This window comes from Sorex araneus, chromosome 5, assembly GCF_027595985.1.
Source record: "Sorex araneus isolate mSorAra2 chromosome 5, mSorAra2.pri, whole genome shotgun sequence".
Taxonomy (NCBI): domain Eukaryota; kingdom Metazoa; phylum Chordata; class Mammalia; order Eulipotyphla; family Soricidae; genus Sorex; species Sorex araneus.
The window spans coordinates 190,952,026-190,970,744 of record NC_073306.1 but is presented as its reverse complement, the minus strand read 5'-3'; the positions used below and the strand labels follow the sequence as shown (position 1 = coordinate 190,970,744).

General features: G+C 34.6%; 1 protein-coding gene across 8 annotated transcripts in view; it reads left to right on the top strand.

The window, feature by feature from the left end:
* Positions 1–18,719, top strand: part of EPHA5 (EPH receptor A5) — a 325,775-nt gene that overhangs the window by 70,547 nt on the left and 236,509 nt on the right. For all 8 annotated transcript variants that reach the window (XM_055139427.1, XM_055139429.1, XM_055139426.1 and 5 more), the window contains exon 3: positions 3,731–4,394. In XM_055139427.1, coding sequence (XP_054995402.1) covers positions 3,731–4,394 — 664 coding nt within the window. The remainder of the gene's footprint in view (positions 1–3,730; positions 4,395–18,719) is intronic.

Here is an 18,719-nt window from a genome sequence, read left to right as displayed (position 1 = left end):
CATGAAAATAAAATGAGATCATTGATAACCTGAGAGATCACAATCAATTTTGTTCACTTGTTTCCTACTGGGAATTGGGTGATTTGTTATAAGATGAGGTTCTTGTCTAAGCAGTGCGTCCTGAGGTAGTATTTTTAGTTCTGAAGGGAATAAAGTAATGCATCTGGTGATTAAAAATGAAAACAGTATTAACTAGATCGTTTACAGCAAATGACCTATAAAGCAATGAGAGAGGCAGGGAGAATGCAATGCTTGCTATTTTGTAGGAAATGTTGGTAACTTTCTTTTCCAGCACTCTGATGAATGTTACTGACTTATATCCTTGTAAAGTCTAGTCAGGTTTACAATTAGAATAAAACTTTCAGTTTTCTGTGCTCTCTGGTGGAACCAGAAAAACAACTGTGAAAAGAGAGAGAGAGCAAGCTATTCCAGACTCACCGCATATCGAATTAGTTTTTTAATCATAAAATGAAGAAATAGGAGTACAGGTGAAACCAACTGAGAAAAGAATGGGCCTCAGAGGATTGCCCTTGAGGACCCACTGAAACTGAACAATATTGAAGTCACAATATTGCTTTTAGTGACTACGATTTCAAAATACCCAGGCAGTTCACTTGTGTTAAAGAAAAGACGAAGGGCTGGAGCAATAGCACAGTGGATATGGCGTTTGCCTTGCACGAGGCCGACCTGGGTTCGATTCCCAGCATCCCAGATGGTCCCCCTGAGCACTGCCAGGAGCAATTCCTGAGTGCATGAGCCAGGAGTAACCCCTGTGCAACGTGGCTGTGACCCTCTATCTCCCTCCCGCCAAAAAAGACAAATATTTTGACTAAACCAAATATATTGATTTCCTATACGTGTCCTTTACTAAATAACAGTATACTACTTGCCATGATATATGAAAGTATCTAGGTATATATATATATATATTTTTTTTTTCTCGTAGTGCTTAGGAAACCCTATGGAGCTAGAATTGAACCGTGTTTGACATGCTTTAATGTGCATGTCCAAGGCATGTGCTTTAATCTACTTACATTCTGACCCCTTAATCTTTAAACTCTTTTTTTTTTTTTGTTTTGCTTTTTGGGTCATACCCGGCAATGCACAGAGGTTACTCCTAGCTCATGCATTCAGGAATTACTCCTGGTGGTGCTTGGGGGACCATATGGGAATCAAACCTGGGTCGGCCGCATGCAAGGCAAACGCCCTACCTGCTGGCTATCATTCCAGCCCCATTAATCTTTAAACTCTTGATGAGTTTCATTGAACTTTTTTCCATTTCTTTCTCCTATATAGGCATTATTTTTCTCTGGCACAGATATCCTTTGGATATTCAAGGGGCAGAAATACACATGTAATTTCAATCTAAAATAAATGAAATATCTTATTTTTTTCTTAGTGTATTTGTCTAAAAAGAAATACAGCCATGGGGAAAGCATATGTATTGCCAATTGGATTTCTCAAATTGGCTTATGATCCTAATTATTTAAGTTGCAGTCTGCCTATTCATTCATTAGAAATAGAAGACGTGAGCTTTCATTTTTATTTTGGACACTTGAAAAGAAAAATATAGTTTCTCCATGATAAATTCTAACACGAAAGAAAAATGCAGTTTTCCTGTTCCTAATTTAGAATAGAGAAGCAAGATGCTTATGCACATACTTTGAAATTATCACCTGAAGCAACGACTATTAAGCTGTCTTGTCAAGTGCTGCTTGGTTTGCAGTTTTAATGCATGTAGTACTTTGGACTTTATAGAAACAAAGACCAAAATTCGTGCCTTAAAATTTTGGAAAATGCTATTTCAGTTTCTCTTACTTAGTTGGCTTATCAGAATATATTATGCAGAAATTAGGGTCTATCAGAATATGTAATGCAGAAATTAGTCTCCTATTAATGATTTATGCATGGTCAAATTTGAAATTTGTGTGCTTTTTTATATTAATATGAAAGCTATCGTAACATGAAATCTGATAAAAAAGACATATTTTTATTAAAAAGAAAAGAGCTTTTTAATGCTTTCCCCCCCCCAATTTCCTAATTCAAATAACACATATTTAATTAATCTTTTTACAGTAAGTTAGCCATTTTTATTATTTTCAAAAGTGGTTAGCTGAAGTGGTCTTCTACATGAAATATTTTTCAGGAATGATGTATAATAAAGAGATTGATACTTGGATTACTTCAGGCAGATAATATAAGTAGTCTAATGACAAAATGCCAAAATAGAAAGCTAGCATAGAAAATCAGATGCTAAGTCGATTTTATATGCATCTTGAAAGAGGACAGAAGTGAGACTAAATGAAAGAACTAAGGCATCACATAACACCATAATGTGAAGTTATTAGGTAAGATAAAATCTTGATAACCCTCTCTTGTGAATTTAAAGAGCTCAGCAGTTTTCTATTATTAGTGTCTTTTACTTACGTCTGATGACAGCTGGAATTTTGAGAGAGGCCATCTGAGCCATATGATTTGCTTACACCCCATGTGACTATATGTTTTTCACATCTTTGTTCAACAGAATAAAAAACTAATCATTATCTATTTAATTTTATCTCAATAAAATGAGAGTCTTCACAGTTTGATTTATAAAAGTTGGCATGGTTTCATTCTTCATGCTCTGTGTGCTCCAAGAGTAAATATAAATATTTAAAACAGAATCATTTTTAGTTTTATACACACGAATTCCCTATAGTCTAAAGAAATTCCATAAATTTGGAAACACATTCTTAGAGTCCTAATTGGCTTTATTTTATTCAGGAAGTAGTTGTTGTACCTTGAAATGTCTACAGCTTAAGAGTTTGTTTTTTTTTTTACAGAAGATAGACGCATTTGGATCTGTTGTCGAGCCAAGTAATACTTGGAGACTACATCAATCATATACATATATTTTTCTATATCCTTCATAGGTTCAGAACTCTTCAAGTCATTCTGTATAACATAATACATTATAATGGATTTATCTATTCTAGGCTATGGTAAATATATTAAACAAATACTTTTAAAATTACTAATTTATATTTTTCTTTCTATACCTGTCTACAAGTTTATATTTGTTGATGCAACAATGAGTAAATGCTAAGTTTTCTAGATTGTAGAAGCTTCTATATGAATTGGTTCAAGAGAATAAAGACATACTACTCATTTTAAATAAATTTCTTTCAGTTTCTATTACCTGTGCTATGTTATTTGCAATATGCCAAAATAAAATAAAGTGTGGATTTATGTGCTGCATTTCCTTCCTTCTTTTTTATATTTACTTCTTTTCTCTCTTTCCTGTCTACTGCAAAAAATTGTGCTTTCTTCTTTCCATTATGTTTTAATACTTTTTTTTATTCCTAGCACTCTTCAAACATATATGTTTACATATAGATACATATATATGTATGCATGTGTGTATATATATACATATATATATACTTTCCTTTCATTGGCCCTTGTGTTAATAACCACATCCACGTTCAGTTTTATTTCATCTTCTATGAATTGGATTTTTTCTCTTGGGGAATATTACTCACATGTGTTAAACTTTTAAGCTATGCTAGATGTAATGAATAATGCATTATTAATTTGCAGAATTTTAAAAGGAAATTCTTTTTCTTCAATAAAATCTTACTACATAGCTACTTTCAATAATATTTCTTTATTTGAAAGAGCTTTATTTAATCATTTTTGCTGGTTATTTTTTATTAAAAACTTTCTTGTCTTTCTGTTTTATATTACACAGTGGGAAGAGATTGGTGAAGTTGATGAAAATTATGCTCCCATTCACACATACCAAGTATGCAAAGTTATGGAACAAAATCAGAATAACTGGCTTTTGACCAGTTGGATCTCCAATGAAGGTGCTTCCAGAATATTCATAGAACTCAAGTTTACTCTTCGGGACTGCAACAGCCTTCCTGGAGGACTAGGCACCTGTAAGGAAACATTTAACATGTATTACTTTGAGTCAGATCATGAGAATGGGAGAAACATTAAGGAAAACCAGTACATCAAAATTGATACCATTGCTGCTGATGAAAGTTTTACTGAACTTGATCTTGGTGACCGTGTCATGAAGCTGAACACAGAGGTCAGAGATGTAGGACCTCTGAGCAAAAAGGGATTTTATCTTGCTTTTCAAGATGTGGGTGCTTGTATTGCTCTAGTTTCAGTGCGTGTGTACTATAAAAAGTGCCCTTCCGTGGTGCGACACTTGGCTGTCTTCCCCGACACCATCACTGGAGCTGATTCTTCACAACTGCTCGAGGTGTCCGGATCCTGTGTCAATCATTCAGTGACAGATGACCCACCCAAAATGCACTGCAGTGCTGAAGGGGAGTGGCTGGTGCCCATCGGGAAATGCATGTGCAAGGCAGGATATGAAGAGAAAAATGGCACCTGTCAAGGTAAGGGTTTTCCTGCAGAATTTCCGGGACTGTTTGCATCAGGTGGATCAATTGTGTGTGTGTGTGTGTGTGTGTGTGTGTGTGTGTGTGTGTGTATTCCCTGCAATGATTAAGAGCAAATATCCAATGGTTAGAAGCAAATGACCTTTTACTTTGCTAATTTATGGAGATCATTTCTCTTCCAGTTCTGTTTCTCTCTTCCCAGAATTTTAAAATTTCTGGCAACAATGGGTTTACTGTAATAGTTTGTTCGCTAAATACAATGCACAAAGGTTACTACATCTTTTGTCATGTCATATTTTGTATTTATTTTGCTTTCAGAAAATTTTCTTTTTTAGACATCCCAATCCAAGATATTACTTTCTTGGGATTTTCTTTCATATGTTTATTTTATACTATTGTACATATATTTTCTTTTCATGAAGTAATTTCCTACTCTTTATTTGCTATAGAAAATTCAAATGCAAATCTTAGGACAGATTCATTTGGATGTGTTTTGAACTACCTTGTAAATTTTTCTTTCAGAAGTACATTCGGTCAGTGCTCTCTAGAAAATTATTGTAAACTTAAGGGACTTAGTTTACTGTGTGGTTTATATATAATTACCATTATAGTCTTGCATTTTAAAATTTACAGGTCAATTTAAAATGCATAATAAGTGGTGCCTAAGAAAATAACTCCAGATAGAGCCAATACAAAAGGTCATTTCAAAGTAATTTTCACTGGGAGTTTTTTCTGGCTTAATTTTTCTTCCAAATTGAATCTTGATCATGCGTGCTTCCTATTTGAAAATACCCTCATTTTCCCTAACAGTGTGGTCAGTTGCACTTCTGAATTTGGATATTTAGTGATGAATCTTCTGAATAGGATAGTAGTATGTCAAAGTGAAGAACAGATTATGAGGAAAAATATCTTTTAACTTAGAAGAACTATTTATCTGTATGAACTTGAACATGTGATTTTTAAATGTGTTAGGCATTAACTAGATGGTGAGAGAAAATATGTGTTAACTAAAAAGAAAGCCAAATACCCTGAGGTCCTATTTGATGTAGTAGTTTAAGAAATATATTTTTTCTATATTCATTCCCTAATGTAAATCAAATATAAAGTAAATAAACCAGCTTAAGTTTGTTTTGGTTAGACTGATTATAGAGAAGAAAAACATAGGAGAATTACCTATAACGTTAGTGACTTTGCTTAATTCTTTTCTCCTAGAAACCAAAAACCCCATGTTTAAATATGTTTCCCTTCTCAGCACCAACTTAAATTTTATCATCCTACCATAACATCTACAATTAAGTCTTTGGTTGATTTTCCATGTCATCTGAAACACTATACCTTGCAGTACATAAAATTTTATTCAGTATTATGTTTAAGAATCACTTTTAGGTTTTTCAGGGACTTAAATAATATTTGACTAGACATCAGATTTTAAAAGAAAGTTCCAATATCTTATTCTGTGTTTTTGAGCTGTCCTATTATTGTAAGGTAAGGATAAATGTAATGATAGTACTGGATGTAGTTGAATATAACCTGTTAAGTACATTTCAGTATTTTCCCTAAAATATGTACGATGTAAATTTGATTATTTCTAAACATTTATTAAATATTATGCTAGTTGTTTCACTAATATTAAATAGCATGTTCTATATGACTATTTATACCATGTGAGAAATTATATTTGATACTGGAGCGATAGCACAGCAGGTAGCTCATTTGCCTTGCACGTGGCCGACCCAGGTTTGATTCTTCTGTCCCTCTCGGAAAGCCTGGCAAACTACCGAAAGTAACCCGCCAGCATGGAAGAAGAGCCTGGCAAGCTACCCATGGTGTATTCGATATGCCAAAAACAGTAATAACAAGTCTCACAATGGAGACCTTACTGGTGCCCACTCGAGCAAATCGATGAACAATGGGACGATAGTGCTACAGTACCACTTTCATTTGAAACATAATGAATTTTGCCTTCATTTAGATCAAGGGAGTTTAATAAAACCTGTAGTATTAGGTGATTTGAATTTAAATCCCACAAATGTGATTTGAATTCCTGGCTCCACATATGATTCCCTGAGCACCATCAATGGTCACTATTGAGCACAGAGTCAGAAATAATTATTGAGCTCTGCTGGGTATCGACCCCAAATCCTCACATCCCCCAAAAGTCCCCTAAATAAAACTCTTATTGTTGTTTGTTTGCTTTTTGTTTGGGTGACCACACCAGAGTGGACAATGATCAGGCTTTGTTCCTGGCTCTGTGCTCAGGAAGCATTCCTAGTAGTGCTCAAGGGACCTTATAAAGTGCCAGGGATTGAACCTGTGTTGACTATATGCAATCGAGTACCCTACTCACTGCACTATTGCTCCTAAACTTCTCAATTTGAAATTACGCTGTATGATGGGCTTCCCAAGCAATGCTGAGAGAATTCAGGGAGCTTTCTAGCCATCTCCAGTTGGATCAGTTGGTTTAGTGAACTAGTGTTATGGTTCTTAGGATGACCATACCAAGATGATGGTACTTGTGGACCTCTCCAGATGTAAGAGGCTGTACTGAAGGGGACTGTTGAGCTAGGGATGAAATTCAGAGCCTTATATATGTGACCCAGACCTTTCAGCTGTCTTCTCAAGTGATATTTTTAATTCTTTCTGGACTCAAAAAATTCTGTGGGTCCTATCATAAAAATATCACTGAGCAGTAGTATCTTGGTAGAATTTACTAGTACAGTGTTTAATGTGCATCTTCACTTTCTTGTCTTCAAAATTTTAATAAGCAAGATATTCAGACTGAATTTAGAGATAGTATGAATGAGAGAGACTACAATGTAGTACACTTCACTAAATTCAATTAATGTAGTCCACGTCATAGTGGGAACAAAGGCCATGTATGTAGCAAAGGACACACCACTTAGCTTTGAAGAACTTTTTTTTCACAAGTAGTCTTGATGAATATGTGGCTCTGAGTTTTTCAAATATACAAATGATAGATGGTCATGCTATAAGGAATTTCAAATATTTATTGTATAAATGATTTATCTCATTAAATGACTAACTCAGTGAATAAATAAATGCTGATGCTTTGTGTTGGAGAATTAAGACATTATAGATATCCCTGAGGCATTTCTGTCTCTCTTAATGTATATAAGCAAATATAAATGTATGTGTGTCAAAAATTTCCACTATAACTGTAACTCATTCTGTAATCCTAACAAGCTACCTGCAAATCTTTTAGTAGAGGTAGACACTTTGGAATTATCCATGATAGCTCAGAAATGTTGGAGACAAATTTGATATTTAACATTCACCAGCCACTTCCAGTCTCAACATTTATAGAAATGACTGTACAACAATCTCTCAAAATCATCTACTTTAAGCTATTTTTTTCAAATATCTATAGGAATATCCTGTTGGAACTTTATTTTCAAATATAGCAAATGGCCTTATGTATTGCATTTTGATCCTGTGAATGTATCACCGCTACAAAAATACATATCTGTTTTGTTCACACACTCATCCACCTCTGTCCCTGCTTCTAACACTCTCCCCATTTCTAGCCCCAATAGTAAATTAAACATGTCAATGGTTTTAATTAATACAAGGATGTAGTCTAATCCTCTGCCTGATTTCCCCCTATTTTCTTTGTGTGTGTGTGTGTGTTGATAACATATACTCTAGTATATGCATAATCTAGTGTGCAATTATGCATAATATATTTATGTGAGGCCATATCCATTGAATCTGGGTGGACCAGATTCCCAAGGTCAATTCCACTGATGCTTGGGCTAAACAGTTCAGTATTTGTTGGATCAAGCTGTTCAGCGGGTACCCTGACCGCCCGGAGGTGCTGGTGAAGGCTACAATGTGTTGTTGGAGATAAACCTGATAGAACTCAAGGCGATGCACAAGCTAGACCTGTGTTCCATCTATCCATCACACGAGCATCTTCGCTGGCCCTTTAGGCGTATCTTAATCACTGTTTCTCCTCCTTCCCTAGGCCTGATCACACTGACTGCTTTCACTCTCTCAAAGACAATTTTATCACTTTCACCACTTTTCCTATGAAAACTTTTCCCTTCCTCCAGACATTCTTCAATCTCTTATTCTTTTTTAAATCATGTAAATCCTTCAGACTGTGCTCCCATGCTTCTCTCAGGGAAGTTGTTTTTGACCCTTCAAGACTGGGGCAGGTTTCTTATATTACTTACACATCTCTCCTTCATAAAATTCATTTAGTAATGATTTTATACCTATTTGCTAATTCATTTCTTGATTAATGACTCTCTCACCTCCACTGATGATGGTGGTGGTAATCTATTTTGAGGGATAAATCAAAAGTCAAGAGGCAGGAAAATTGTATTTGGCCTAAGAGGAAGTGGAGCTATAATAGACATCAATGAAAACTTCATTTTTAAATTGATATTCACCTTTGTAGGTAGGTGCAGAAAATCTCCTATTACAAAATGATAATATTTTCTTTCAAGACATCACTATTGGGGGTTGAGATTTGGACCACACCCAGACTTGCTCCTAGCAGTGTTTGGGGGACTAAATGTGATGCTGGGGATCAAACTAGGGTTTCCACGTAGGCAAGTGCATAGAGCCTGTATTTGTGCTGTTTCTCTGGTCCTAAATTAACTTTATCAATTCTAATATTCTTAGGCCAAATTTTGAAGCTTTCTGTACCAAATTGCATATCTTAGTAGTTTTATGCATTTCAGTATATCTCATATGAAATTTGCATATAATAAAGCATCATTACATAATTACATTTAATTAATAGTTTTTAAATAATCTACGTGTCTTGGGATTTAATTAAAACTCTATTAAGAAATAGAAGTTCAAATAAATCTGTTTTAATGCCTATTGTGTGGTAATATTTACTGAGTCTGTGCTAGGAGGTAATGGGATAGATCAGATTCTGGTGACCTCATATATGTATAGAGCATGATGGAGTTGACCTAGAGGCTTTTAGAGACTGAACCTTTAGGATTCAGAGCACTAAGAAGCTCATTAACATATGGCTTCAATTCAGAAGACAACCAAGACAACTTACTGAGTCACTACTCAGTAAGCCTTGTCCATTTAGCAATTTGTGATCTATCATCTTCATGCCCCTCATTTAACTTCCTTTAAAAGAAAATGACTACCTTTCCCATAATAATCTTACTTTCAAAAGGTTACACGATACTCTAGCTTCTATTGTATTAACAGTATATATAATACATTTATCATGTATTTTTCTAAGAACTCACATATGCCCTAGTTTTCTATAATAAACTGCTTTAAATACACCTATTTATTTGTTTGAAATCTTTATTTTTGGAAGTAACAATATATTAAATAATTTTTTACAGGTATGTTTTGCTACTTGTTATTTATTATTATTTCTGATGAAATTCCTGCTGTTTCCCCCTTAAGAGTCATAGGAAATAATCTTTTTTTGAGTATAAAATTGTTAGCAAAAAAAAACCCATTTGGAAGTTTCTGCTTTTACTGAAGTAAATATGTTTGACAGAAGTAATTGAGTTCACATGAATCAAATGTTGCCTGCTGAGTTCTCTTGTGATTATGTTGCTGACTTACTCAGATGCAAAGCATGACCACTAATCTTCATCAGTTGCTAGTGGAATGAAGTAGTAATTTGAAATTACTCCTAGATAATTATAGTTTCACTTATATCAAATGGAGGAAAGAGATTTAGATTGTGGGTCATTGCCAAAACCAGTTAGAGTGAAGAAAGGTATATAGTGCATGCTAAAATACAGGGTAAGAGGGTCACATGCCAAGGGCTATGGAGAAAAAGCACTTATTAATTGTCCAACTGGGAGATGATTGCACAGCAAGGAACACGTAGTGAAAATACTGAGCTCCAGAAAGAGCATTGATTCACACACAGTCACATAGACTGGAGGGAGTAGTATGCCGATCATTCATAGTTCTGCTGCATATTTATGCTTGAAACAAAATTGGCTGAAAATGTAGTGTATTTGGTGCTCATGTAATTATACATTGGAGAGCCTAGTTATTTTTAATTGGGCACATTACCAGAAAACATCAATGTGTTGAACTCTTAGTTCTATTTGATATGCTTTATTCTGCAACAAAATCTAATTTTAATTTCAAACTTTTACGAAAGGATGGTGAAGATAGTGAAGTACAGTACATTGCTGATGTGTGCATCACTATGTGTGTTGATATATGTCTCCTACTGCTAAAACTCTCCACCAGGGCCATTAAATAGTTGTCATTTCATTCACTAGAGATATTGTACATAAGAATAATCAAATGTATTTTGTTTTTTATTTTATGTTTTTTATTTTAATCGAAGTAACATTTATTTACAACAGTTTATGTCTGGGTGTGCATTAATTACATAAACATATATGTATAAATATATAAATATATATAAACATAAAAATATATACATATATATTACACTAATTTCATCATTAAAGGAAAATTCTGTCCTTTGTCAACTTTTGTTCCCTATCCCTCCTTTTACTTCTTTGACCACTAATGGACATGTAGACTTATAGACCTCATTTTTGTTTTATTTAGTTCATCTGTTTTGTCAAGTTTCTCCATTGAATAGTTTTAAATTAGTTCTTTTTATTCTGCCCCTTTTTTTTCAAAATTAAAGTTTCTCAACCTGGCACTGATATTTTGCCATACACATGTATTTGGGGGTGAGGAGGAAGTATTCTTCTTTACTGCAGGATATTTTTGAGCTTCCTTGATTTTCTAGTGAAGTGAGACACTCCACTACCCCCTGTATAGTCAAAGGTTTCTCCATATGTTGCCACGTACACGGGAGCAATGTCACTTTTAGTTGATGGCCACTATTGAATATATTCTCATTTACTACATAAGCAATTACATAAACATATACTTGTTTATATAGTTGCATACTTTTGCAAAGGTGACCATTTTTCTTAAAATTCTCCATGACAAAAATTAGTCACATATTCAATGTGGAAAAAAAGTAGGATAAATTATGCTTGTGAGAAGTAATACAATCTTGTGGTTTCTGAACCATAATGCCTGGATTAAAACCAACCTCTGCCATTTATCTGCTCTGTATTACTGCACAAGTAATTCAATCTCTTTAATTCTCGCTTTCCTCATTGTAAACCACATTATAGCAGTCCTGTATAGTACATGGAAGTATTTGACAATAACTTAGAGTAGTGCCTAATACACCATGCGACACAATGAAGATGAGCTAATTCTTATATATGACTTTTAAAAATTGCACATTTGTAGTAGTTAATATGTGTTTATATTTTATGAAATATAAGGAAACTTTGAATAAGAAAACCCTCTATTTTTCTCTAATAAAATTGAGCAGTATTATCTATCAGGATAATCTTATCTTTTTATTTATTGGGCGATCAAATTATGAAAATACAGTGACACATTCTTTATACACAATAACCAGCCACACCACTGGAGCTCTTAGGATCCATCTCTGCCAGGAAGATTTCTTCTTTGATTTATTATTATTGATCATTAATTATTATTATACAGAACCTGTATGCTTTCTTTGTAATTCCTGCATCTCAGGAATTCAAGTATTTAGTAATACAGGCATGCAAGTGAACTCATATTTACATTTATAACTTGTGAGAATTCTTACAGTAGTGCAAATATGCAATTTTTAAACAAATTGCTTCTCTAAGAGGTGTTACTTATTATATATGTGGAAATAGCCATTAAAGAGTATGAGGAACACCCTAATAACTAGAGCTTAGTTTTAGTTCAGAAATGAATTCTATTATACTAGTAGTTTGCATATCTCCTTTTGAAAATTGTATTATATTTTAAATATATATTTGTCATATTGGACTCTCCTCTATCCGGTATGAGAACAATAGTTGTAAATGTTCACTCTGAACAAGAATTCAGTGTTTAAAGTAGGTAAAGGGATATACACGATAAACTTTCAGTATCTGTATTGCAAACCATAATGCCCCAAGTGGGTGTGTATGTATGTGTGTGTGTGTGTGTGTGTGTGTGTGTGTGAGAGAGAGAGAGAGAGAGAGAGAGAGAGAGAGAGAGAGAGAGAGAGAGGTGCCTGCCATAAAGACAGGCTGGGGTGGGGCGTGGAAACTAGGAAACTAGGGACATTGTTGCTGGGAAATTACACTGGTGACAGAATGGATTTTGGAACATTGTATGGCTGAAACCGAACCAAAACTTTATTTATAATGCTCATCTCATGGCGATACAAAAAAAATAGAAAGAAAAAGAAAAAATATTATAATTTTAATAGTAAAAGACTAATATTTTTGGAACTACTTGCTAGCCGAGCTATCCTTACAAATACTTCTGTGTGTGTGTATGTGTGTGTGTACGTGTTTTTGTGTGTGTGTGTGAACTATATGAGGAATAGAGAATTTAAATTGCTTTACTTATGAATAGTGTTGGTAGACTATTACTTGTAAACTTTCATACTCATTGAAGGAATAAAAATATTTTAAAAATAAATAAATATAACAATTTTTAGCAAATCTTTTGCTCTATGCGCCAAGTGAAAAAGTCAGTCTTGGCATGAAAGAAAGAAAATAAGAATAGACACTCGATGCTCTCTCGTGATCAGAATTTAATCTTTATTTTCACTCTTATTTTATCCAACCCATAAAATAAAGTATTGTAAAGCTTTGAATCTCTTAAGTTTCACATATATACTCTATAACATATAGGATGTAATATGTTAGTAATAAATATGTGGATAAAATAATTATATATAAGATATATTACACATTAATAGCTCAGAACAACAAATAAATCCTAAATTGTAGATTTACAGAAATATTACTTATTCTGTGTGCTTTCCTTTGGTTTAATCTCTAGGATATTTGATTATGGTGATGAACATTGCATATTACTTAGGTGCAAATACATTTTAATCTCAATGAATTTGTGTTTCCTTATGGTAATGAAGAATCAATGATTATTTTTATTTTCAGGTGGCTAATACTGTACAGAACACCTATGATAATACAGTGGCATTTGTTTAAATGTGATATGCTGAATAGCTTTTTTAATAATAGAAAACATAATTATGAGAAAATATTTAATGATAGATCTTAGAAATGATGTATCATAGTTGTTATATTTAGAACTGATTTAATTCCATGACATTTAAATGTGCTAGGAAAGCTGAACACAGTCCTTTTGCTTTGATTTTTGCTTCTTTTATTAAAATTCAAAGAGCAAAGACAAGGGACTCTTATGAAGTCTGACAACATAAATCTCTGTAGCATACCCAAGGGAAAACTTAATGTGTATAGAGAAATTTAACATTGAAAATTCACTAAGCATGATTCAGTGAGTAATCTCAGTATCTATTTTAGAATTTGTAAGAACAAAAAAATTCCTAAAACTGTTTGCAGACAGTAACTGAAGCAGTAACAGTTCATTTACCTATTATGACATACATAAAATTATTGAAAATTTAAGATATTTAGACTCAAAATGTGAAACTTGATTTGTGTGGTCACCAGGACAATTTTTGTTCACTAGAATGGTATTGCTATTATTATTTTATGGCCACACTGCTGAGTGTTCAGGGCCTGTTCCAAGCTCTAGTTTCGACGAGGTTGCCCCTGGATGTGTTCAGGGAACCGTGCAGTACTGGGATTGAATCAAGGCCTTTAGCGTTCAGAGCATGTAATCAGTCCACAGTGCTCAGTCTCCTGTCCCGGTATCAGACCTAAGGTGAGTCTCCTGGATTATTAGGTAAAATGTCACTAGTCTACTTCAGAATGTGTGAATGTGGCCAAATTCAAAATCTGATTAAGATCAAATTTCATCCTATTTGAATTGTTAAATATGAAAATATGTACCTGCCAAATTTGCCTTAAAAATGCATGCATATGTCTCTGTATTTCAAGAATGGTACATGGACCAAGAAAATCAACTTTTTTTTCCTACTGTTTCGAAATGCAGGCCCACCTTATAAAACAGATTTAGATTTTAGCATTTGAGTAATATCTTCTGATGCATTTATGCATAATTACAAATTACATAAAAGACACTTGGAGTTGAAGTTCTTTTGTTTTATTGATTAGGAAACCATGGCGCGAATCAATTAGGTTTATATGCTACATATAAGGGCATGACTAGTAGAATCATTCTGATTCATTTGAATATGTCAAAATATTGCACTATCCATGTTGTTTCAAAACCATTGTGCATTAATTCAGTATTTATCTCTCCCTCCAGATTTTCTTTACTGCAATTTTAGTAGAAAATAATTACATAACTAGGCAGCATGAGACTTAATGATACTGCTTTATTTTTTAAAAAACTTTTGCTTATTGCATCTTAATTTAAGAATCGCATATTTGTTAAAAGATTTGCTGTTATCATAAATAACCAGTATTGACACATTAGAGGAAAAATAAAACTATTGAAAAGAGAAAAGTTAATTAAAAGTGTAAATGATGCCCATTTCTTCATATCTTCAGTTTTTGAATTACTTGTTTAGTATTGAGATATGTGTCTTTTTTTTTAATTGACCTGTATCAGCTTCTTACAACGTTTAGTATTGCCTGCTTCTGGTGAGATACTATAGGGGGCCAATGCAATCCTGCATGTCTCAGTATTTGCAGGGCAGAATGATTGTTCTATTTTACTTATCTTAGTGTGTGTGTGAATTAAAATAATTTGATTTAGGGAATATGATAAGGGAGAGAGAGGAGGATAGAGAGTAACATGATCAGAAATAATTAGGGCTTTGCCGGGGGCCGGGGGGAAGGAAGGGGGTGGAGAAATAGGTGTACTCCACAGAGTAGAAGAACAGAATTATGTAATTCAGGTTGAGATGTGGGCCACTGTAGAATGGGCAGGAGCCTAAGCATAAGGTTTGCTGGATACACCTACAAGAAATTCAGATCCCACTGTATGTGGTGTGTAGGTATTTCCTTTCATACATGCAAGATGATTGCCATGTGCAGTCAAGGTCAAGAACTATTATAGCAGGATTACCTCAAAATGAAAACAAGCAAAAGCCCTAAACAAAACAAAAAGGAAGTATTGTAACAGGGTTAGGATTAGTAATTTTTTCTGGCTAGCATCATTTGGGTCACAAAACTTCACTCTAAGAGGGCAGATTTTGAAGTTTTCTTTTTCTTTTTGGGTCACACCTGGCGATGCTCAGGGGGTACTCTTGGCTCATGCAGTCAGAAATTACTCCTGGCTGGCGATGCTCATTTCTTTTCTTAGAATTTCTCAGCATTAAAGAAAAGAACACTGGATTTGACATTTCTAAATATTTATAGGTAAAGCGTTTTCAGGTCGTCCTAACCTTTCAGATACTCATATTTAATTTAATTTTTTTGCTTTTTGCATCACACCTAGCGATGCACAAGGGCTACTCCTGGCTCATGCACTCAGGAATTACTCCTAGCGGTGCTTAGGGGACCATATGAGATGCTGGGAATTGAACCCAGGTGGGCCTCGTGCAAGGCGAATGCCCTATCTGCTGTGCTATAACTCCAGCCCCTAGAATTATGTTTAACTTCAGAGTCTCACTATATTATTGTGCTTAATGCCATGGTGAAACAGTGGTTGATTTGTAATTTGTAACTACATATAGCATTAGTGATGCAGTGAACGAAAAGGATTAATTTTACTCTGGACTATATTTCTACTAAAGCTAATATGTTAATGCTTTCTACTTAATTGTATAGATTCATTTAATACTTGTCTTGCCTGGATTGGTGTTGAAGTGTCTACTTAACCAGTTTTGAGGAATGCACAAAACATTATCTAAGAAACAAGTGAAATTGTTATTGTAGTTTATAAGTATCATCCTAACATTCTATGTGTGTTAGATTGACTATAGTTTATGATACAGAGAAAAAAGCAGTGTGCTATTAAGTTTTAAAATTTTATTTCACTTATGTTTACTTTAAATTTGACTGCAGAGTATGATAATTATTATAACACAGAAAGAAAAGAAGCAACTATCCCTAGCATTGTTATTTCCAGAAAATGTATCAAAAGCTGTAGAATAAAATTCAGAAAATACAAATCCTGAGCTATCCATTATCTTATAACTTTTTATTACATTAAATTCTTTGTAGACTTTAATATTTCTGCACATAGTGGATCACATCTTATCTAGTGGTATTAAAATTCTCTTTGGTGTTTAAACGCTTTGTGTGCATTTTCAACTGACCAATAGGGATTCATCTCTAAGAACTGCAGTGATTTGTTGATTTGCTTTGATCTTTTCGGAGCTTGAAGATACCCTACTCATCTGAGTGCTGTTAAGGTATGGTTTCAAAAAGAAAAAGAAGAAAAGAAGAGCCTTCATTTGGGGGGGACTAACAATTAGAGCAAACGATAATTTGAGTGATGGATAACTCCATTTCTTTGATGGAATTGTTAGCAGGAATCAGACTTGGAGAATAAATGCTTCGAAGTTCCTGCTGTGTGATTGTGAGGAATAATAACACACTACTCCATATGTATAAGGGCTTTTCCTCTGATGAATTCTAAGCAATTTGAAAAGATTGCATTAGAACATTTCTTTTTAAAAAAAAATTCTATCTTATTTTAAACTTTTTAAAACTGATTGAGGTACTGTGCTTTACTATATTGTTAATGGTGCTTTTCCGCATACATCTTTCCAACACCACATCCATTGCCAGTGCACTCTTCTCCCTTCTGCAAGATTCCCGATGCATTAGGACACTTCTTAGAGAAAGTATGAGAATATTTTATTTCCATTTTATGGATTGGCAAGGAATAGGATATAATTTCATTAACTTTTCCTCTTGTTCTCCATACTAAGCAGTTTTATACCTCTCAGAATGCAGTATAGTTACTTGCTCCTGTGAATGGATTCCTGAGATTCCCCTCCTCCCACTAGTTTCCAATGCTAAGAGCTTTATTTTTTTTTTCAGAATCAGGCTGACCGGCATTATTATTTATTTATTTAAAGTTCTCCATGGAAGGTTGTGTGTATTGTCTGTTTTTGCTCTCTTAGTTCAAGCATGATTTAATATGTCAACACTGTTTTGCTTAACTGGCTTTGATTGTCTTCCATACTTAGGACTAGGCATTTGCCTTCGGAGATGTCACTGCCCAGTTAGATGGAATGTCACAATAGTGAGCACTCCTTGTTTTGTAACTTAAATTGCTTTCTTTGACACGGCCAGCATTTGGAGAAGGTTGAGGGGCAATTTAAACAGTAGAAATGAAGCTTACTAAAGTCAGACCTGTCCTGTTCAGGCCCCCATAGAGAGCCACTGTAGCACTGTCCTCCCGTTTTTCATCGATTTGCTTGAGCAGGCACCAGTAACGTCTCCATTGTCAGACTTGCTGTTATTATTTTTGGCATATCAAATATGCCACGGGGAGCTTTCCAGGCTCTGCCATGTGGGCGGGATACTCTTGGTAGCTTGCTGGGCTCTTCGATAGGGATGGAGGAATGGAACCCAGGTCAGCTTTGTGCAAGGCAAATGCCCTACCCACTGTGCAATCGTTCCAATCCAGAGAAGCAGTATAGATAATGCATGCACTTAACCTTCAGGAGAGGTCTTCCGGTGGAAATGAATCTAAACACAGTGGAGGAATTTTCCCCTAGGGATTAGAAAAAAAATCTGTGAACACTGTCCCCAAAGTAAGGCAGAAAGACAGACTGTGTGTTTTAAAAATGCTCAAAGCAATTTTTAACAGGGATATCCCAAAGCAATGTGCTAGAGAATTTTGCGGCTTTGATTTCTTTTTTTTGCACTAACACTTGCTGTGTCCTACAAATAAGTCAGAAGCAGGCATGCTAGACATATTAGGGATCCCCCAAGAAATTAAGAGTGACCCTGGTGCATATGCAACAGAGAAATGTGGGGCTCAGTCTAATCTGTACAAGGTCATTATATGCACTCTATATGCACTACAAGTCAGGGCCTGGTTTTGGCCTTTAGTTTGTTTCTTTCACTGCACCCACTGGTGCTCAAACTTGCTTCTGACTATTTTCAGGGATCACTTTTGTTACTTCCCAAGGGTCTCTATGTACTGAGTATCAAAGCAGGGTCAGCACTGCGCATGTCAGTCACTTTGACCTCTGTGCTATCTCTCTGTCCCTGTCAGAGCCCTGGAAGACTGAGGTGACATTTCTTAGTGTGAGCTAATGTAAGAGTAAATACTTTTCTATTCATTTAAAAGTAACATAAACTTAATCAACTGGACAGGTACACATTAACTAAATGTGTGTCACCGGAATGGAGAGTCCACTGAACGATGACTGAAGGAAGCAGTGATAAATAATTCAGGGAGAACAGGTGTCTAAAAACATCCCTATGATCAGATATTAGGGAA